At 41.4% G+C, this 23,567-nt stretch overlaps 1 protein-coding gene and 1 long non-coding RNA gene across 2 annotated transcripts in view; one reads left to right on the top strand and one right to left on the bottom strand.

Annotated features, from left to right (window-relative positions):
• The window catches only part of LOC118102360, a 50,851-nt gene that overhangs the window by 2,945 nt on the left and 24,339 nt on the right, over window positions 1-23,567 (bottom strand). The gene's annotated exons all lie outside the window — the stretch shown is intronic.
• On the top strand, window positions 5,112-9,849 carry LOC118102312 (alpha-2 adrenergic receptor). Its single transcript, XM_035148416.2, has one exon. It carries the CDS (start codon window positions 5,452-5,454, stop codon window positions 6,754-6,756), a length of 1,305 nt encoding a protein of 434 aa, XP_035004307.1. The 5' UTR covers window positions 5,112-5,451; the 3' UTR covers window positions 6,757-9,849.

Genomic DNA, 23,567 nt, shown 5'->3' with positions numbered 1-23,567 from the left:
CGTTTTCATCTGCGTTTGTTAATTATTTTAATTAATTTGGAGGATGAGTTGCCCAATAGGCCCTGGATCAGTTATGGATATGTATTATGTTCCTTTTTATCGGGGATGAGAATAGACTGGTATCATTCAAAGAAGGGATAATCAAAAGTTCCAGTAACATTTTAAAAGTAACTGACAGGTGATATGTTCTCAAAAACAGTTTGAATCTTAAATAATACTAAAATTATATTACGTTTTGTGACTTTGAGGTAGAGTAGTCTTTGTCGGAGTCGTACACAAGACTCAGCGTCACCAGTAGAGTACCATTACAATAGTGACAACCATTATCCTCCTTGGATTGTGCTGTTCTCTTGGCGACAGTGAACAAACTGACAAATGGTGCAATTAAACCTAAATGACTCGGGAGAATGAGTGACCCGTGTGATTGCTGGAAGGGCTGGTCTTTCTCAACCCTTATTAAATCGTATCACGCGGCAGCACTGCCTCTAACACAACAAATGAAATCACACGGTGCGGATTGTGATTACTATCAACATATTAGAGGAAGCCGGGTTGCTGGTGATGATTTATGTTTGTTTCAGATTGATACATTGAGTCTGGAGAGTCTCCAATGGACCAGACATGAAACATCTCAGTGTTGGGGAAGACTTAAGGCCTTATTTCCTGCAAAAGTCAGATTTAAAAATTAAGGTGAGCACAGTTACTGAAAATAAATAAGCTGTTGTTTGTTAAGACATGAAAGAACATCCAGGTGAAATCACGTTTTTGTTCACAGCCCAGTCGGACATGGCTTTGGACCTTATCATCAGAAGCTCACAAATTTCATTGTCTTTCCAAGTTGACATCTTCATTGGCAAAAGTTCCAGAAAATAAGCTCTCACCTAGAGCCCCTCTGGAAATGTTTAGGAAAACCTCCAGACTTCAGTGCGTGTCTGAAGGCAGCTTCACTCGGACGCAGAGCAAAGATTTGGACTTTGTATTTACGCACAAGACTAAACCGTCTTATTGCCAACTGTCTGCTTGAAGGAGGAACTGCCAGAGCTGCTGACTGGTCTTAAAACGCAGATGGCCGATGCATCTTGCTCCACATGAGCCAAAAAGGGGGCTTTTCATTCCTGATTCCAGTGCATTAACATGGTCAAAATGAATCTCCTTACACCAAACACGCAAATTAACAAATTATTACCTGCAAATAAACGTCTAATTAGAATTGCAAGGCTTGCTTCCCATAATGATGGGGGAACAAAAGGGTTCACGCTGGGCTTTTCGCTCTCTCTGCTCTCCCCCTCACAGTTGCTTGACAAGTGCCTTTTGTGCTTATTTAACAATATACCGCTCACTCCTCTGCAGACGCTGCTTGTTCACTCTGCTCTCCCCAACTGGCTGCTCGGAGAGGATTTACAGTTAACCCTACTGAGCCCATGTTGTAAAGACAGTGTAAATATGATTTTCTGAGTATATGTGCTGCATCGAGTTGCACAGAGAGACACTGAGATCTTACAATAACCGCCTGAACTAAAGAACTGCGACAACTTTCACAGATAATTCGATCTACAGCAGCAGCAAAGTCACAATGACGGGCAGCCAGTAGTCATAATTAAATCTGGTCAGAAAGACCTTGAAATGTGACTGTAAAAGCAAATCATACCAACATTTTGATATATTTTGTGTTGCACAAAAGCAAATGGCACAACTTTTATCTCACAAAAAGGTGCACAAAAACTATCAAGGTAAAACAGAGAGGAAAATATTTTAATCCATTAAATCGTGTTCAAATGCAGCCTCTCAATCTGTTGACAAGAGAGCAATGGATTTGTGTGATTGTTCCCTCTTGGATTTGATGAACAGGTTTTTCTATTGCACCCGTTTGTTCAGGTCACAAAAAGCCCAAAAAATGAATCTACTGTATAGTACATCAAATCACTAATGTGATCTCAGACAAAAGACATGCTGCCCATCCGTTGTCACACAGGTTTACTGACTCTGACATTTAAAAAGTAGTGAATCCCCTCAAGGGGTATTTGTAACACAGGGGTCCGGAGTTGAAGCAGAGCTAGAAAACAAAGAGAATTTATATTACATTTTTGCAGCTCTTTTGCAGGGGGGGGGGTTCTGACCCTCAGGCTCCAGGGTACGGTTGGGCTACGATTGGCTGACTGCACAGAACACACCCTCCATCAACATGAGTCAGGTTTAACATCTGAGCACCATGTGCTGCCATCCAGAGTGTGAAAACTACCGAGTAAGTGAGACAAAAAAAAAGTGATGTGAAATGTTAAAAGTGTCAGACTTCTCTCTCTCTCCAGGAAGCAACTGAGACTGATGGATAATTGAAAGTGACACATGAGATCCGACGTTTCAAAAGCACAAGAAACAACATTAATCCAACTGAAGACTGCAAGAGAAACTGTGAGGCAGAGAAAAAAAGACAGCGACAGCCACTTCTCACAGTAACGATACGCAGCAGTAATTATAGGTGAAGGCAGAGGCGTCGTTTCCCATCATCCCTGAGTTCTTTACACAAACATGGATCGTCTCTGATGGCTTCCACCTCAGCTCACCTTCCGGCACACATCTCAAACCCTGCGGATCACTGCTACCTGATCACCATCCTCTCCTCTTCCTCTCCTCCTCATATCTTCTAACCTCTCGTGGGCAAACGTTTTGTTTTTGTTGACATTTCACAAGAACACAGAGCACAGGGAAAGGCGAGCGGAGCTTCCGATCAATAATTAAGGGATTAACATCAGAAAACAAGTTAGCTGTTTCAATATTTATACAGATGCTGACAGCGGGAGTACACCTAACCCTAACTCCGATGATGGAGAGGAGTCACAGCGAGTGTAGCGATAAAGACGTCGGATCGAAACTAAACCTGAAGTCATTTGGCAATGGTGAAATGGTGGAGTTGAACTTGGACCCTGCAGCTGCAGCCAGTGTGTGAGGAGGTGCACAGAGGCCGGCTCATCACTGGGAGGTCACTGGTTCAACTCCCTGGATGAGCCATCAGGACGAGGTGAGACAGTGAATCATATCGTTGTCTCCCTCTGAAACAGATACTGAATGAATGGCAGAGACGCTACGAAACTATTTGAGTCAAGCTGCACAACCTGTGTTCACCAACTGCAAAGTGAATTTTAAGATTGTGCAATCAGATAATATTTGACACACTTTCCAAAGGCCCTTGATTTGATTTTGAAATACTCCACAAGAGAAGATGCTACTGGGTTAGAATGTGAAACATGACGGTCCAGAGACAAAAGAGACTTTTACACATGAAGGACACAGCAGGAGATTTTCCTGCTGTGTCACAACAACAGGAAATGGCTGCAACATTCATTCAAAATGAAATGAACTCACTCACTCAGACATGTTACCTACAACTTCTACTTATAGACAAACTATAATCAATTCTTTGTGCTGCATTACTTTCAGTTTAAAGAGCTATGAAGATTGTGCGTCTACTTCGGGGTCACAAGAGGAAAGTAGCACTTTTCATGACCAAGTGGTTCACGAGAGGACAAAACAGCAATAAAATCAAACACAAAATTAGAAAAATGTTCAACTAAATTTAAAAAATGATTAGAATTCACCCAGAGATTAAAGATTTTTTTAAATAAATTAATATGTCTCATGTGATTAAAAATTCTCTTTCAAGAACAAAAAGCAAAGCACGAGCATTTGATCAAGGGCAGGAGCTTTGATTAAAAAATAAATGTTTTGAAACATGAAGATTAAACTGCAGTTGCAATTTGCTGAGTGGAGCAGGACTTGATATTATAGAAGAAAATATTTCGTAACATGAAATCCAATAATTCCTCCATCTTTCTTACATCACTACATTAGAATCCGAGGCTAACAGAATATACATTTCTGTAGGATTTTCAAGTGTCACATTGGATATAATATATTTTCTCAAATTCACCTCAGTCCTCACACATGCACCCTTGAATAAAGACTAAACATCTGGGTGATGAAATCTATTAATCCTGAATCACCACTTTACAAAACGCAAAGCAATAACTACCACAGAATTTTATTGTACTTTGTATTGAGTGTATTTTTAAGCACCGGACATAATATTCTATTTGCTATATAGTTTTTACTGTATTTAATTTTATTCTGTAGGACTTTACTTATTATAATGCGCCTTTGGGGATTGGGCCCCCCCAGGTCTATTTTTTCTGGGCCCCCAAAGTCCCTTGAATCGCTGCTGAGCTGAAGTACCGAACCTTTTGCCCACTGCTGCTCTGCAGAGTGTCGGAATATGACAGTTATAAATACCAGAGCATCGTCTCCTGTCCTGAATCAGTGTTATTAGAGAAAAACTTTTTTAATGAGAAGAATTTTTACCCCCATTGACACACATTACAAAGCCAAAATATTTTTTGCTCCTGTCAAGTTAAATCCGCTGCACCTGAGGGGCCCATGTCAGCAACTAAGTGTTACAACACAGCCACATCAGAGGGGGTTCATTTTTCATCTGTTAGCACATTACAACACATCACAGGAAACAATAGACGCTCCAGCTGCACTGTCAGATGTCTGGCCTGGATTCAAACCACTGCATGTGTGTGAGAGCGTGTACAGGGCTCTGCCTGAAGGTGAAAAACGCAGCAGACTGTTATAAATCCAATCCATCTTCCATACCTGGTGTCTGTGGATGTGCAGCCTTGACACTCAGCTGGTGAGCTCAAGTCCCAAATCAAACTCTCACACACACTCCTCCATCACTCTGAAGACACACAGCTCCAAAAAGTGAGGAGTAGGTTTTTGTTTGGACATGTGATTCTATTCTCTTTTCCTTGTGGTCACAGACAATATTTTGCATCTTGTAGCAGAAAAAAAACATGATGTGCACATTCATTTCAAGGCTTCTCCCTCATTTTTTTGTCCTGACATTTTAAAATCTATCTTTTCTTGTGTGTCTGTTTTGGTCTGCAATACAACAACTTTTTTTTGGATGCTGACAACACTGGGCTGAAATGCAGGCTTATCCCTGAGCTTATCACATTCCCACAATATAATAATAATGGTCCAGGCCGGGGGCGTGGCAGTGGTGGGGGAGTTTTATGAGAACACCACATGGGGTCTCATCAGGAACCAGAGCGCACCATGAGGGAGGCAGAGCTGCGGCTGGACGGCACAACTCCTGGCACACATGGAGACGCACGACAAAACCATTCTATTCTACACGGGAGATTCTATATTATTCCATCTAAGTTAGCTTCATTCACCTTGGTGAGCAGGATGTAGATCACAGCCTCGGATTCTGCTAAATGGGGGTCCTTTCATGCGCGCGTATCCGTGTCGTCAGATTCGTAAATTGGCCGCGGTGCCGCGCGTTTTTTCGTGGACTCTCCAGCCTTTTTATTGAGGGAGTGAGGGTGAACCCATGCCCACGTCCAACCACCACGGGATTTATTCACATGTAAAGTGCTCACAGTCGGGATGGATTCCCTTAACGCGAGCGGGATGGACGCGTTCACGGTGATCCATCTGAATTCCTCCTCCTGGAGCCTGGACAGTGGATATTCTCTGGCAGCGATTGCCGGCATCGCAGCTCTTGTAAGTTTCCTCATCCTCTTCACCGTGGTTGGGAATATCCTGGTGGTTATTGCCGTGTTGACGAGCAGGGCACTGAAAGCCCCACAGAACCTGTTTCTGGTGTCACTGGCCACCGCGGACATCCTGGTCGCCACTCTGGTGATGCCCTTCTCTCTGGCCAACGAGCTCATGGGCTACTGGTATTTTGGAAAAGTTTGGTGCGGTATTTATTTGGCTCTGGATGTTTTGTTCTGCACTTCGTCTATTGTGCATCTGTGCGCAATAAGCCTGGATCGCTACTGGTCCGTTACGCAGGCGGTAGAGTACAACCTGAAGCGGACTCCTAAACGCGTTAAGTGCATCATCCTGATCGTGTGGCTCATATCTGCGTTCATCTCATCTCCACCTCTCATTTCTATAGACAGCAGCAACGACTTCAGCTCTCAGCCTCAGTGCGAGCTTAACGATGACACCTGGTACATCCTCTCCTCCAGCATCGCGTCCTTCTTTGCGCCATGCTTAATCATGGTCCTGGTCTACATCAGGATATACCAGGTGGCCAAAACCAGAACCAGGGCCATGTCGGGAAAGGATCCCAGGCCAGATGGTGCCACACAGACTGAGAATGGGCTGAGCAAAGCCACCTCCCCTTTCAATGGCGAGAAGGAGAACGGCCACTGTCAGTGCCCGCCTACGCCCAGCCAACGCACCGTCACCGTGGGCGCACAGACCGAGGATGCTGACATGGAGGAGAGCAGCTCCTCAGAGGGCAAAGGTCACAAGCCCCAGCCCCAGGACTCCGACAGAGCCAAGAGGCCCAGCCAAAAGAAGAGCTCCCTCACCAAACAGCCCTCTCGCATCGCCAGAGTTAGTAACAAATCCATGGACCTCTTTGCCTCCAGGAGGAAACGACGCCGGAGCTCCTTCGCCAGGAAAAAGGTCTCCCAAGCCAGGGAGAAGAGGTTTACATTCGTCCTGGCTGTGGTCATGGGGGTGTTTGTGGTGTGCTGGTTCCCCTTTTTCTTCAGCTACAGCCTGTACGGCGTGTGCAGGGACTCCTGTAAGATCCCCGACCCGCTGTTTAAGTTCTTCTTCTGGATTGGCTACTGTAACAGCTCCCTGAACCCTGCCATCTACACCATCTTCAACCGGGACTTCAGGCGAGCCTTCCAGAAGATCCTCTGCAAGTCGTGGAAAAAGTCCTTTTAGGTGGAAAAAGCAGAGCTGTTGCACCTTGACAATCTTACAGGAGATATCTAATTGAACTTTAAAAAAAAAAAAAAGGAGAAGAACCCTGTGTTTGTCTGTTACTGCCACTTGTTACTCACTGTTGAGTCTCATTGTCCTGTTGTAATTCAGCCATGGACTTTGCTCTCTCTAAGAGCTGCAACGTGAAACATGTTTCCATTACAGCCTTTTCCCGAAGTGAGCTCCACAGTTCTTTTTATCCCTGTTGAAGTGTTGCTGTAATGCTTTATAGTCCATCAACGTCAATCCAGCTTTCCTCAACATCCACACAAGATACACACATGGCCGGGTTTATCTGCTAGGAGGCCCTGAGGGCAAATATAGTCAGAGGGCCCCCCTCAAACCCCCCCGAGTTTTTCCTTCTCTCTCTCTGCTACATGTGCATTTTATTTTATGTCTTTTTGGGCTCGAACAGTACCTGGCCACAGATTTGCTGTGTGTTCATCTGAGTTAAAATATTGAATCTGAAGAAATATGGAAGACATAAAATGAGAAAATGGAGGTTTTAAAAACTTGATTTTGACACAGGTGATGTTTTCAAGACAGAGACTTGGATCAACAATAGTCTTTTTAGGGCAAAGGGCATTTGTTCACTTTCTAGACAAGGGTTAGATGAAAAGATTGTTTTTACTCAATGACTGGTTACCTTAGCTTAGCATAAAGACTGGAAACAAAGGGAAAAGGCTAGCCTGGCTCTCTCAAAAGGTGACGAAATATGTCTCATATCATCTATAGCTCATTATTTGGCATGCTCCCTCTAATTTGTTTAAACTTTAATACAAAGTGTAAAATCTTCAATTCCCTGGTTTGAAAGGTGCAAAAATGTTGGTCTTGGCTGAGACCTGTTGCTAGGCAATCAGTGTAAAACCGTCATTCAGAGGCACGTCGTCAGGACAAGAGAGGCTGATTTGTCAGAGCTTAAAATAGACAAATCGATCAAAACGACACCGAAGTGTCAACGACATCTCTCCTTAAATCTCAGAACAGGACCATTGCTTCTATCTTGTAATTTACTGCCCTCTTGTGGCAACAGTAGGCTATTGTCTCTGGACAATAACCCGCTATAATTCCCGTCATGCTTCCTGTCGTGTCCCAGTGACGGAAGCTGGGATTTCTCAAGCAGGAGGAGGAGCAGCACTGTGGAGGTTTGCACATGAGCACCGTGGGTAATCCAGGGATGTTTGACAAGTGACGAGAAGTTATTTTACTTTTCAACACGTGTGACGATGAGGGGGTTAGGGTGAGCCTTGAAAGACATTTATTAAAATGAATCATGTAAAATATCCACTGTTCAGTTTAGTTATATTCATATCTTTATCCCTATGTTAATGAAGGTGTTGGATTCTCTGTGTTTGAAAAGAGGTTCTCAGCTCTGTTTGCACATAAGAGGTGAAAGGTCACCTCAAACCCCTGCCATCATCCAGTCTTATGCTAAGCTAACAGCTACAGATTTCCAGTGCATACAGAGGAGTGGTGTTGATATTCTCTCTAACTCCCAGCAAGAAAGCTGACAAGCATTTTCCCCCCAAGATGTCAAATTATTCCTGAAGATGTCATCATTTAGCCACACTGAGGCGCTCATCATGTCAGTGCTGTGTGTTTTAGCTTTTAATATTTGTGAGGGTAAATGTAATTCAAAGAGCACAAACCTGTCCAGACACAGTAAGTCTGAGGCCTGCAGCAGTTACACCAAAGTTATTTTCCCTGTGTTCCATTTAAATAACTTTAGTGGCCTGAAAGGCTAAAACTATCAGTATTTAATGAAATAAATAAATGAATATAAAACGAGGTTCTTGGAGAAAAGTCTGAAAAACAATGGTTAAACCAAATATGTTGTGATTCTCCTTCATGACCCCCACCCCTTATTTGTCTCTTTGCAGGTCCTAACCACTGACTCAGTCAATACAGTTAAATCATGTTGTTCCTTGTGTCCTTTCTGCCATGATGTTGTCGCCCATGTCAGCTTTCACCTTTTTGAGCATCTCTGCTGTAACCAGAGTCTGAAACTGACTAATGGCCCAACAGCAGACTTACTTACCACAGTCTTGGTGTGTTCATCTAATATTGGACCTAAAAGCCTCGGGATGGCACAGTGAAGGGCTGACGCTCCAGACTATAAGCTAATTTCTTTTTTATCATGTGCTGAAGAGATATTATAACTACTGAGTATTTATGATAAAATGCATTTACTTTGCATTCATTTTGAAAGAAACTACCTCTTTATTTGTATGTTTTTTTTGTTGGTTTTTTAATTTATATTTTGCAAAGTGCAGTACACATCTTTCCTCTGCTTAAGCTGCCTGCTGTCGTGCACAAATAAAAGATGACAAAGTCCCGTATGTAAGCAGTGTTGTGGTGTTACAACATGGAGAATCGTTGATTGCTTTGCACATGTGCTTTTAATGTTTTGTATATTATTTCAATTGTGAAACAGAGGCAGAAATTGTATCTAGACTTTATATAAAGATGGATGACACTACAGCTTCAAAGTAAAGCCAAAGTGTCTTGATTTCCCCCTGGTGGCTGGCTGCAATATAGGTCATGAATCCCACCTGAACCTTGTTGGTGGATGGGACCTGAACCAAACTAAAAAGTAAAAGTACACGTCAAGTACATTTTGTTTCAAGTAATGGTTTCTGTCACAGATGTATCACCAAGTGTTAATCTTTCCAGTAGGTTGGTTTTTTTAACTGATTGACACACACTGTCTCATGATTGGTCGAGCATGTGTATTTGTGAGACCTCGCTCCATGAGCATTCGTACCCCAGGATACTTAAGCCTTATTTCTGGATAGTTGGAGAGAGTGGAGGTGCATCATCCATCTTAATATAACGTTTATTACGCCAACAGTTTTATCACAAGCCAAATAATTTGTTGTCATCAGAAAATAGCACATTTCCTTTTTAGAGAATAGAATAATCCAGTTTAGTGGTGTTTGTCTATGTTGTAGCTTTACTTTCCAGCTGAAAGAGAAAATCACCATCTATGTGTGAATCTAGTGAGATTCTCACATTTTGGTCTTAATGTTTACAGTTAACAGAACTACAAACCTGCCCTTTATCTCTATCATCAGACTTTACGGTGACGATGTCGTTGTTCCAGTGAAATCAGCAAGGATGTCATGATAGGGTGATATAAAAGCATCCCTCTGTTGGACTGTGGCCATGCTGGTTTCAGGGTGCTGGTGACCTTTTCAGCACAACACGTTTGATGTTGTCCCTGGCTGCCTTGTGATCTAATATTCCCCCCGGAGCCCCAATGGACAGGAGGGAGGTGAAACTGAATTCCCCTCACCAAACTCCTCTGCTGCGGCCGGGGGCGCCAGCAGCCAAACGCCATTTGTAACGGGTAAAGAGTCCATGTGCCGCTCACTGAGAACTAGAGAAAACACTGTCCCGGTCTGTGTCATTGTTTGAATAAAGAGAACAAACAGTTCACCTCAGGAAAATGTTTACTGACGATTGTTGGATACACACAGGATCTATATGTGCACTCACTCTGCACAAAGATAAGCACAAAGATGTAAATGTTGGAAAAAAAGTACTCTTTATGTTGAGAATTTGGATATAAAAGGCAAAAGGGAGAGGTTTGCTTGTTCGAAATGTGTCTTGGGATATTTCTGGAGCACTACAACTGAAAATAATAATTTAAAAAAGATGGTGGTTAATGGTGAAAAGTCTGAAGTTGGATAAAATGGGTTATTCCACATGTTAGAGTGTTGTTTTCACGCTGAACCTTCAGTGGGGCTGCAAACAAATTAGCCGATGCCTGGCAGTAATATTTAACTTCAGATGAGTATTTGATAGACAGCCATACAGTCAAGTTTGCTGAAGCAGCATCAAAGCGGCACGACTCCTGAATCTCCATTTCAACGTGTGATGAATTAGGCAATCGTGCATCGCAGTGTGGCTGTCGCACATGATGATGGAGAGCACCACAGATGCCGTTCACACACACACACCCTCGCTTGCTCGCTCTCAGCTGAGCCCCACAATCTGCTGCCTGAGCAGAAAGCCGCCGGGCCGTCCCGTCAGGCAGCTCAGACGTGACGACGCCTGGATGACTCAGCTGGGAAAGAAATGGCTGAACACCTGCAGCAGATTTTCTCTTCAGCTGAACTTAGCGTCTATGACTTTTTAAACGGAGCTTTTGAGCCACAACTTCTGTGACCACCTGACAGAATAATAAGTGTTAAAAGTTCATTAAAGTAGACTGGGAATAAAGATGGACGACAAAAACAAAGCCAAAAATATTCGATGCATGCTCTTGACCAAGGTCGAGTCTCAATCATGACGCTTGACCTGTGATAAAAAACGACATAATAAATGATAGAAGTCACCTTTTGCTAACGTGGAGGAGGCGGGGCTTATGACCTGTACTGCAGCCAGCCGCCTGCGGGGGATCAAAAATAATTTGGCTTCACTTTTGGGGGAACCGTCGTGTCGTCCATCTTTCTTAGATGAGACTGTTATTTGTTCTCGTCCACAAAATCCACAGAAAAAGACCAAAACCAACAATGAATAAATAATCCTGAGGCTAAACACTGAACAATTTCCTCAAACACCTGCAGTGCAGTGTTCAGCGAATGTTATCCAAGCAGGTGTGAACGGTTCATTTGTTGTGGAGTAACATGCATCTGGCGCGCTCCTGAGTAATAACTCCAGGACTACGACTTCAAATAAACCACAGTGCCCACGTTCGGGGTAATGAAGGAACACCAGCGTGAATCACTGATGCGTTTTTAATCGTTTTTGGACAACAACAGAATCCTACAGCACAGGGGGGAAAAGTCACATCAGGCTCCTTTGCCAGATGTATTACCTCAACCAAGGAGGATGTTTGTTTGCTTGCTAGCAAACTACTGAGGGGATTTCCACTGAACTTGGTGGAAGGACGGGAGATGGGCCAAGAATGACCTCATTACATTTTGGCTTGGATCTGGGCAACGGGGCAGTTCTGTGATATCTTTTTCTTGTTCCACTCTGTTTCTTTGACACTTTCACTGATTTCTCTGAGAACAATTCAAGGGATCTTGATTAAAGTAATCTGGAATGTTTAGGGAACGGAAAAAACTATGAATGTGTGCAATTTGGTGCAGAATAGATCCAAATATAAACCTGGATCTAAATGTGGTTTCTTCAGGGGGTAGGTCAGCTGCTCAAGTAGGGAAATTCTCCCAGTAGCTGAGATCACATGAATTCAATAGTGAATCAATAGTTTAAATAGCTATAGAGCTATGTCCATAAATACTTAAATTGTCCTTCTCCACAAATGCAATTACATGAAATCCAATTATTAAGACGGACACAACTCAGCCATTTTAAGTATTCAAGTCCTTTACTTAAGAAACACTAAAATAACACTTTGAAATAGTTAAGTTTGCAGAATCTGTTGACTTGAGCTGTAAATTGATATCTGTAAACACTCCAGCAACCTCACCCGACACCACATTACTTATCTTTACATTCAGTCTGCTCTGTTTTTATTATCTCCTGTTGTGGGAACAACGGGGGCACAGACAGACCCTTGAGAGAAAAATAGAATAAACCCCTTAAGTCACTTTTATTGTTTTGTTTGCCTCAGTGAGCTCATCCAGCCTCAGGGAAGGCGTGAAGGCAAACAACGTGCACGACAACGACTCCTCTGCACGACAGACGACTGCACAACCAGTTGCAGCTGTTCAAATCCAATCATACATAATGAGCTACTTTTCCATGGTAACATTGCCAACAACGCGGGGGGGGGCCCTCTTTTCGTCAAATCGAACTCGTAATATTAATTACAGCCTGGAACTCAAAGCCTGAGACACTGTGTGAGTTTGGTGATGATTACTCGTGCAGAGGGCGCGAGGAAACAAGATGCGATTTATTATCATCTCATAATGCGACCGTTTCATGTGCCAACGTTTGTGCTTTGTCACGAGAGAATAACTCCAACATGAGAGGTTTCGATAAATGAGCTTGAGTGTCGTGTTTGTGCTGCTGAGATCGAGATGAACAGATTGGACCTTTAGCACAGCAACAAACAAACAAACGTGAAAAATAATCCATGTGCAGGAATCAGCATCTCATTTGCAACATATTCTATTTTTACACACTCACCCGTCGCCAAGTGGAAAATCTAAATCCAATTTATAATAAAACCCATTTCACTTTCTTTCAATAAGCTACATTATAGCATTACGCTAAACTAAAAGGTCCAAATAATTGTGTTTGCAGCAGGAATATGAGACTTTGGTTCGATTAATCTATCATGAAAGGGTTTTCAAGCATCTGAAGTCTCAATAGCAGCAGTCGTATCAGTCAAATTGGGATGATGAGCTCCGTTCTCAGACATCTTCAGTTGAAACAGGATTACACCGTTTACTCGTTTCGTACCAAGAGCCATTTAGGACACTACCTGCCGTGCTCTCAACCGAAGGACACATGCCGGGCGACACAAGTGCAAATGGGAAAGAAAAAGAAAATGAGGCAGGGTTCGCTCTGCATGCAGCAAATGGGACATTCAAACTCAAACTGTGCCAACATCGGAAAAGGTGGTCGCCATGCAGCTGCAAATTCTCAAGCGATTCCTTTACAATTAATTTGTTTTACACAAAATCCCCAGGAAGTTTAGGTAACACTAAACTACAGTAAACTGAAACAGTAGCTGCTGGAAGAAGGTGAAAAGTCATAATAAAAAGGTTCTGAAATCGTCATCCAACAAGTTTCATTAGCCTCAAAATGAAGTTATCGCCATAGAAATGTAAAGACAGGACATTTTATACTGACTACAAATGTGTAAATTGATTGATGCAGAGTATGTTCGAGCCAAAACACCTTCATCTTTAAATTTGGTCCATAAGATGTAGTAAAACATCATTCATTTCTTATAGAGGCGGGTTTGCCATGAGAAAATCTAAATATCCTGCAGGCTGCCTCCCTGTGTGAGCGTCCCCAGATCCCCGAGATGTGGCGATTAAAAGTCTTGCGTGGAGAGAAATGGGAAGATTACAGTGTTTCACAAAGGCCTTTAACGTCAGCTTCCTAAAGCAGCTCTTTTCAAGTCTCTAAACAGCTTCATAACAGCGACTGTGACTTCACTGCTGAACAAAAGCCTCAGGAGATGAGCGGCGGTGGTGGCAGCGGCCTCCCTCAAGAACATCATGTCTCTCTCTCTCTCTGTGTGGGTGAAGTCTTATCCTGCCACGGCTGACTCAGTCACTAACTGTGTGTTTGCTGTGGGATCACTGGTTTTGTTTGATCACCTGCCGGCTCACAGATTTGGCTTTGGTACCTTTGGGCAACAGGAGCTCAGCGAGTCCAAGAAGGGGAAACAAAAAGGGTTTGAAATGAGGAAATTGCCACTGAGTGTTTTGCAGATTTGACGATTTTAGGCAAATAAAAGGACTCTGAAACGTGAATGGATGTTAATACAGTTAATACCAGCTACACCGAAAAATGTAATAATATAATTAAGTTTTTTTTGTCAAATTAAAGTTAGTAATTGTGTTAATATAACTTCTTTACTATAAATTGAACAAACTTGATTTAATTGTGTGTTATCAGTCAAAAGTAATTTTTAAAGTTGGTCCAACAGTTTTCTTTTTTCAGTGAATATCGTAGCACTAGCTTCAATATTTACTTTACATCAACTGCTGACGTGTGTGTGTCATTACTTCCATCGTCCCGACTCCAGCCATTGCTTTTTAATTTTCTCACTCAGATGCGGCCAAATAAACAGGAAATGAGTTGAGATGACCGAAGAGGACGGGGAGTCATCGGGGAGTACACACACAGAGAAATGAGTGACGGAGCAGTTTTTGCTAATTCGCAGCATTCTAGGTAAATTGGGAACTCGGCTCCCGGGGAAGAGGTCTGAGGTTTTCAGTTAATGGAGTGCCTCATGCCTCGTCCCGCACCACACGGGCATCAGAGTGTTCATCTTCTATTAAGGATTATTGCTACTGCTCCACCCCCCCCAAAATTCAATATCACGTCGTGTATTACAGGCAGAGCCATCGGGGGAAATCAGAGATACCTCGCATAGATTCTGCGTAGAAGGCTGAAGCCCCGGCACTTACAACTTCTCGTTTTTAATTCCTGTTTAACATTATCTCATTGAAGCTTTGACACCAGTGTCCAGTCTTTTCTTCTGCGGTTTCCTGATGAACTAAAGTGCAAACGCTACGTTAGCACATGAAGGTGAGAGGCTCCACTGAAGAGGTCCCAGAAGAATGTTCTGTGCATCAAGATGAAGTTTAAGATAAAATTGTAATAATCTCCAACTGCGTTCGTAAGATTGAAGGGTTTATTTAAAACCTGCTGATATCAGCCTTTTTTTTTTAAAGGTTAGATCACTTTATGGTACTTATATTCTTGCTGCATTGAATGTAAATGTAACCCGGGGAGTTATTAAATCTAATTTCTTTCATACCGGACTGTATTTTCTGGATGGAGCTGCGCAGTAAAAAGAAAACCCTCCACTCGACTGTGTTTAAATTGATCTGCAGACCTTCCTCATTACTTCCATGCTCCCACAGATCCAAAATCTCATGCACATCCTGCGTATTCATGGTGCGAGTTTCACCTGCAGACTAAGACGAGCCACCAAACACCCCTGTTTGTGACATGTGTGTTTACTGGAGGTTTTTCATGCCCGAGACCCAATTTTCACACAAATTCTATCGAAGCCAAGGTGACAGAAATGGGATGTAGCCTGAAAAGTAATGAGATTAAAAAAACGTTCTCGTCCTGATGCTCTTGTGATAAACATGTCCTGAGATTGGATAAAGGGCGCTGAATAACATCTTCCCTTTTCCATAATGTCTTTATCTCCCTTGCATTTGCACAGATGGGCACTAAAAACGTGATGGAGATAAAAGGTAATTATGAACCAGCTCACAGACCTCACCATCAGGTAATAATTATATCTGTTGTGTTTTTTCCCCATTCACCTTTACCTCTTCTTTCAATAAATCTCAAAGAATAATTACTACATCAATTGCAATATATATGAGGACTCCCATGAAGAGCGCAGCAAATCCCCGAGCGTGAGCGTACATATGGAAGGCATTGGCCACGTTGTTAATGGATGCATGAAAGTAAGAGTGAAACCCCCGGGGGCCCATCCAGCGTTCGTTGTTCCACGGCTCCTTAATTACTTGGAAGGCTGAAACTTAGCAGACGGAGCCGGCGAGACAAACGAGTCCCTTAATCATGACCTACAAAGCTCTGTTTATCAACAGGAGAACCGTGTAGACGCGTCACACGATGGGCGGCGGCAGGGTTATGGAAAGTGACGACGTGGTCACAACCAAGTCCAGCAGAACGGTTGGAAGGAAGATGCTTTACTTGATGTTTTATCTTTGTTACAGGGCGGTTGAGAGGCTCAGAGTAAGTTCACGTCTTCTGCAGAGAGCGGTCAAGCTGTTCCACCTTCCTCCACCATTAAGACACTGATTTCTCCAGAGGTTTGAATGTATCTTTGTTTGTTCTAGTCCTGTGATAGTCTGACAACATGTCCTCGGAGTTTCATTGCCTCCTGAGTAAATCAGGTTTTTCCGGCCAAAAATTCTCAAAAGGATGCACCTATTGGATCTAAGTTTAGGTTCATGGGTCAAAACAGTTGATGGAAATCGACTGGAAAAGACTCTTATCTCTGATGATATTTACCCGACCTTCAAATGGAAACCCTGTCCCCTAGACAATACCTTTACACACCACGAATTTCCAAATAGAAAATAATTACAGTTAATCAACATCTGGCGAGTGTTAATACGAAAATATCCAACCCTGCAACACAATATTTACTAAATGCTATTTTCCCTCTCCACTGTCCCCAACTGTTGGGTTTCTCTCTGTGTTTTGGCAAAACTGAATAGAATTGAACCTGCAAGACGTGCACAGCAAGATATTACAGGAATCAAAACAAACACAAAATCATCTCAATGTCTAATGAATACAAATGTACATTTGTACACCTATAAAACAACGGGGTGAAATTTGATCCGATGGAAAATTGTTCAGAAGGGAAATGATGTGACGACAGGGAACTCAGTGGACGACAGTCGTTACCGAAGCTACATTTTCTCCTTGAAAACCAATTTAACAGCATCTCCAGTAAAAATCCATTCCAACAGAACAATCCCCGTGAACACCGACAAGAGCCACGGCACCAGCTATTGTGTCTATTGCCTGTGTTGAGTGTCGAGCTGAAGTGCTCAACAATCAAACGCCCGTTGACAATACATTTATTACATATATTATACACGCAGGATGATTATTTTAATGGATGAGAGAGGAAAAGGTTGATTTATAAACTGCTTCCGTTCACAGCTCGTTGTATTTGTCACTTCCTCTCAGCGGGAATGAATTGTTGTCTGATCGATGTGGCTGTTGATGGAAACACAATGTCGCCGTTGTTATCATCGGTGTCATCGGGCGATCTGCGGATTTCCGAGTCAATAAAGCGAATGTCAAGACTCCTCTGGCTGCGAGCCAATTCCGACTGAGACGGCACCATTTCCTCTACCAGTTCTAATCAGGACGGGATGCTGGATTAATTAAAGGAATCGACTTGTCAATCAGCAGCAAACTTTAATCGACACAACTCTGAGGGCTTCCATCCTAATTGTAAAAGTAACCTGTTTTTTTGCTGTCCTCAAATCGCAGTGTTTCACGGTGCCAAGGTAAAGCACAGCTTCCAGTTAAGAGCTCTGTCGTTGTACAGAGTGCTGGAAAAGCCCATTGTCAAGGATTTCACATTGTTCGCAGCCTCTGGAGAGGAGCTATTATTTCCACACCTGCCTCAGCGGTGCCTGTTATCTCTGCAAATCCTCACTCCGCGCTGAGTGCTTCGTGCACGCAGGTCTGCGACAGGAGGACGGGGTTAGCTGAACAAAGAATAGATTCTCCATGAGGAACAGAGATGTACTTGCCAATAAGTTCTGACACATGCTTTTTCTCTTTTTCGTGCTTAGTGCTTCGTAGTTTTTGACTTTGCCGTTTAATCTACAAGGTCATTGTTTATCTAGAACCCTTTTTTTTTTTTACCTAATGCATAATAAAATGGCCACAGTCGGTGTGTGTCAGGAAAGGTGGGCACTGGTAAATTATTCAGCAGCGTGGATAAGAACAAGTCAAGGTCTGTATGTGTGTGTGTGGAAGAGCGGATTGAGTGAGACCTGGGTTTAAACAGTTTTTTTTAAATTATGCATTAATGTGAACTGATAATGTTTCCTGCAAATTTGGTGCAGATATAAATTGTAGATGGTGCATCAGGCTGCGACCAGGACAAAAGCTTCGCTCAGCAGAAACAGCAGGAAAAGTCCATAACCAGAATACACCAGGGCTGATGTAATTGGTGTGTGTGACACTGCAGTGGAAATGGAGTACAGTGTGTAACGAGGATGTGAGGAGCACTCTCGTTAACCTGAGACTGACCCCGAGTCATTACAGACTTCTCAAACTCACAGAACTTTATTTAATTGCCATGAAATTAAATGTGTGTAAAATAAAACTAAAGACTACTTTCTCGAGATTATTTGATGGAACAGTAGAGCCATAAAAACAGCAAGTGTCTGAATACTTCTCTCTGTGTGGAATAAAATACATTTCCAATTAATTCCAAGCTCCTTTAATAGTCTATAAAAGGCAAAAATGTATATAGATACATTTAAAATATCAAATCAAAAGTTGTTAAGCCTTTACAGCCCTAAGAGGGACATGACTATCGGACTCAAACATTTCAACCTCACAGTAAAAAACCACAGACTATTTGAAAAAACACAAACGGCGAGCAATCACATAGAAGTCGATCAGAGAAGAGGAAACCAGAGTCTCCACTGACCGGAGACGCCCCAATCAAGCCACAAGACATGTGACACGTTTGGGTAAGAGACGCATCACTCAGATACCTCTGCCGGAAAAACTGAGGTTGTAAAACGAAGCGGAATACATTTTGATAACACACTGAAAGCCACATCTTACTCTGACTCTCATCACTAACTCCCCTGCCGTCTGAGTGCGACTGTGTTGTTATGCTCCCGTTGCAGCTGCTGGAAGAGCAGAGTGGAAGACTGTGATTGCGTGTTGGGCCCGTGGCGGGTTTGCGGGCCACCTATGGCCTCGGTGCACCGTCAGAGCCAGGTACGGGGGGGGGGAACGCACATCTGCGGCTGGCAGACCCACACTTCCCATTGGCAGGGGAGAAGAGGCTGACAGAGTACAGTTAGGCTGAGAGCCACAGCACCATCTGGGAGGCTGATAAGCAGCTAAAGGCCACTGTGGTATTGTGCTACCCTGAAGATCAAGGCTGGGAGAAATTGAAAAGGCTCTGATGTATTGTGACACATCTTCACATTAGCTCCGCAGGATTCAGATCATGCTCAGGAAGGAGCAGTGGATCACAAAATGTGAGGTGTATAAATATGACAATTAGGATACGTGGAGAAAAAAGGAAAAGGTAGAGGAGGGAGGTAAGTAAAGATGAAGACAACGTTCGCTCTGATGAATCAATAGTCACATCACATATCTTCACACAAGAATGGATTTGCTTTTGTATTTTGTTGTTAATGAGCAATTTTTGTGGTTCTAGACTACACAATTCTATATTCTATAAATATGTTCATATAGCCCCCCCACTGAAGGGTTTAATATAACCATTTTTATTGTAACAGTTTTTATTGTAAAAAGTGAGCTTCATAATCTTTGGTCGTGTTATTGTGTCAAGTCCCTGTAAACACGAGCAGTCAAACGACAAGACAGGGAAGCAACAGGTTTCATTAAAGATCAAAACTATAGAAACAGACGTCTCAGATGGATCCTTGTTGTTAAAGCTTGTGTGACACAAACTGAACTACATGATCAAACATCCAAACCTGAAGGACACAAGAAGATCCATTAGATGACGTCCAGTATTTGAAGATGAAGATGTGTATATGTGAGCATCTCTCTTCTTGACATTCTCTGCTCACAGACGCAATAATCACAGGTTAATGGATTTTTTTCTGCAGCATCTCACACGTTCTCCTTGATAGAAGAGGCTTTCCCCCATTGTCCTCAAGTAAATGATCTATTAATGAGCTTCTGATTGACTGACGCTGGGGCTTTATGGCCTCCTGGTGCACTGTGGGGAATGGAAATAACTGCCATAAAGATACAATCATAGGCACAACTGTACTGCATCATGCATAATAACTGTGGCTGGTGTAGCAAGCGAGGGGATAAATGTCAGAATTGTATGACACAAGGGACAGTACGAAATTAAAGTCATTTATTATGTTAATAACTTAGAAAATACATTATTTTCTTACTTCATCACTTTCAAAAATATCAACTTCACATTTCATTGTGTATGTGAGCTGCACTTACGATTATTAGTAATTTTTAAATGAAACCCCCCCCATTATTAGACGACTTTAAGCTTTATACACGTGTAGCTCAGCCTTCTGACCAGCAGGCGTTTATTATAATATTGTTCTATTGTCTGCTCATGTTCCATCGTTTTACTTTCATTGTTTTTTTATTGTAAATTAGTTTGTAACATTGGTAAGAAAAGAACTGTATAGAGAGTTTACTATTATTATTATTATTATTATTATTATTAGTAGTAGTAGTAGTAGTAGTAGTATTATCAATACTTTGTGTCTGATTCTCCACCTCAAGAACTTGTAATGCGTGGTAAGAAATGTCATAACACTGCCATCTAGTGGCAAAAGAGTGCTGTTACAAGCAAACATTGTCATGCTGTAATCTTGGATCAATAAAAAAAGTCTTATTTTATAACCAGTATGAGGAAAAACATAACTGCCAAAATCTGATGTATTTCTCTTTTCCATTGTGATTCATAAATACAAAAGAAAATGAACATTACACTATTTAATATTTTTTAAAAATAGTTTGACGTCTTATTTGAGTTTTCACAGGTAAAGTGCTGTTTGCTTTGCTGCCCTCTGCTGATTGTGGTAATAAAAAGAATTGTGTGTACGTGCTCTTCTTCCTCACTTTTGTGTTTGTATTAATGGTTTTCAGCTGTATTCGTGTTTTCATCCGGCTCATTACTTTTCAGTTTATTAAAACAGATAAAACTCCTCAAACTGAACTTTTAAACCACTCAAAGCAGAGGGTGTGTGATTTCTCTCTCTGTCAGGATTCCTCATTTGCTCTCATTATATCATATGGCGTGAAATGATGAGAGAAACCAGAATAGCATTCATCACGAACAGCCAGCAGACATGAAAGTCTCGTTCCTTCCTTTCTTTCTTTTTACACATTAGAGTCAAACAGCACATTAGAATAAGTGGAGTTTCAGGCCTCAGCCCTGAAAACAGCTGGAGGCCACAGCAGAGACCTGCTTCTCCAACTCCCTCAGAAACGGCTGCAAATTATCCACTTTCTTCTTTCATGTCACAGCGTCAAAATTATTATCAGCAGTGCACAGTGCAACTCTCAAACTAAGAGAAGTAAAATCTCTTCTAACCGGGAACACATGGGCATCAAATCAAAAAAAGGCTTGATGCTTCAAGTGTGATGAACTTTACAACTCGGGCCTGTTTACTGTACAAGAGACGTGACTCCTCAGATTGTAGTAAACTGAAATTTATAATTGTTTCCCAGAGTTTTAATATCATTTTCATGTGTCAAGAGTACGAGCACATAGAGCCAATAAATGATGGACTGCAGACATCAAACTGTGTGTGTGTTACTGTGAGTGAGTGATTGTGTGTGTGTGTGTGTGTGTGTGTGTGTAACTGTGAGCGTGTGAGTAAGTGTGTGTGTGACTTTGAGTGTGTGACTGAGTGTGAGGGAGGGAGAGAGAGAATTATGGTTGTTAGGTTATAGGCTTTACACATTTATTGGAAGTTGATACAAAGTCCTGGATGGTAATAAATAATTAAAATAAATAAATAATAATGTTTACAACAATAATTATATTTATAACATGGTAATATAATATATTATATTATAAAGCAACAAAAGTAAGATAAAACTTTGTTTTTGTCAATAGCTTTTCTCTATATAATTAATAATGTGTCTATAAAAACACCGGGGTATTTCATTATTTTTTATGTTACTTTTTTCTCACTTTTGAACAAAACCATCTGACATAAAAATAAATCGCAGTTTTAGAGAAATGTGATTAAAGTGTGTTCTCGCTGCGTTAAAACGGGAGAAATTATAAAACGTCGGACTTCTCCGTCAAATCATCTGATTTCCAAACGAACACGAAGAGATTCACGACCTTAAATCTACAGTTTGTTAAAGTTAATAAAAGCAGCGCAGTTTTCATGGCAGAAGAACGAGCGAGTGTTTTATCGACAGATTAAATCTCTTCATAACGATGTGTTCTTCATCTAAACTTCCTAACGCTGCTGATCAAACTTTACAAACATGAACTTAATACAAAGTCCGAGGGTTGACGCTCTCACCGAGTCGAATAATAAACTCTTAGTTGCCTAAATTAACGTTAACACGTGAAAACAATAAATAGACATAAATATACGATTATAATTTAGTTTAAAACTCTGACTCCGTCTTTCAAAATTATAAACTGTTCTAAACAATTACCAAAATATTTCTAAAACCTCAGATCAATGCAGGGGTGATTTCAATCGATAGGTTATATTTTAAGTGTATTGCAGCGGAAGTCCCTATAAGGCTACTTAGAAAGTAGGTTATATACTTTTTAAGAATATACTCAAAAGTGTAAAAGTGTTTCCTCTCAAAGGAAATCTTGAAGATCCGCAGAAAATTAAAGAAAGTAAAGAAAAGCTGACATTTAAATTGCAGCTCTGATCCACATGTATCTTCTCTCAAACTTTATATATTCATTTATTTATTATTTCGTTTATTTAAATTAGTTGCTTGAAGTTTAACGGTTACACAAAACGGTCCCTGAAGTCCTCCCCAATAGGTCCAAATATTAAATAACTGTTAAATACTGTATAGAATAAACATGCGTGTTTCTACCATTTTCAATAGGGGAAGTTTCGTGAAAAGGATTTGAAAAAATAAATGAAATAGAAGTTTCTAGGCCAAAACCTTTCACGATAGAAAAGAAGAACCCTGTGGCGGAGATGCAGGTTTGATTCCCAGGGAAGCAGCAGAGTATATATATATATATATGGCCTGTGCATGTATGGAGCAGGACTCGCGTGACAAGAGGAGAGAAAACAGAAACGGGACTTAGTGTCCTGCAGGCAAACATTAAAGTGACTCCTTCATCTTTCATGCTGCTCCTGCTCTGCCTCCTACATGTTTCATCACAGGAGAAGGAGCTCAGAGCTGAAACACATCCGAGATCCACACTCGTTCCAATCAAACAGGGAAAAACAACTGCATCATCCGGGGAGGGAGGGGAAGTGGAGGAGAAACAGAAGAGAAGGAAAATGTCCTGGAAATGTCTTTATAGACTCTTTACATGTTCTATCGTCTTAAATAATCCTAATAATCGTATATAATAACACTAATAATATAATTAATCTTATTATTTTTACTTCTAAAACTACTATTACTACTACTTATAATAATAATGGAAGTGTTACTATTATGATCTATACTATTATCATTAGTAGGAGTAATAGTTACACTACTAGAACTACTTGATCAACTACTATTACTAATAATGATTATCATCATCATAGTATAAATCTTAATGATACTAACAATGATATACAATCAATCGTATTATTATTAATAGCTACAATATTAATAATAGTAGTAGTAGTAGTAGTACAACTATTGCAACAAATAATAGTATAAATCATAATAATACTATCACTAATACCAAT

Source organism: Hippoglossus stenolepis, chromosome 23 (assembly GCF_022539355.2).
Source record: "Hippoglossus stenolepis isolate QCI-W04-F060 chromosome 23, HSTE1.2, whole genome shotgun sequence".
In the NCBI taxonomy this organism is placed as follows: Eukaryota; Metazoa; Chordata; class Actinopteri; order Pleuronectiformes; family Pleuronectidae; genus Hippoglossus; species Hippoglossus stenolepis.
The sequence above is the reverse complement of the archived record's forward strand: the minus strand, read 5'-3'. Positions and strand labels throughout refer to the sequence as shown.

Coding starts and splice junctions, on each gene's coding strand:
- LOC118102312 (XM_035148416.2), top strand. CDS start 5,452: ATGGATTCCCTTAACGCGAGCGGGATGGACGCGTTCACGGTGATCCAT.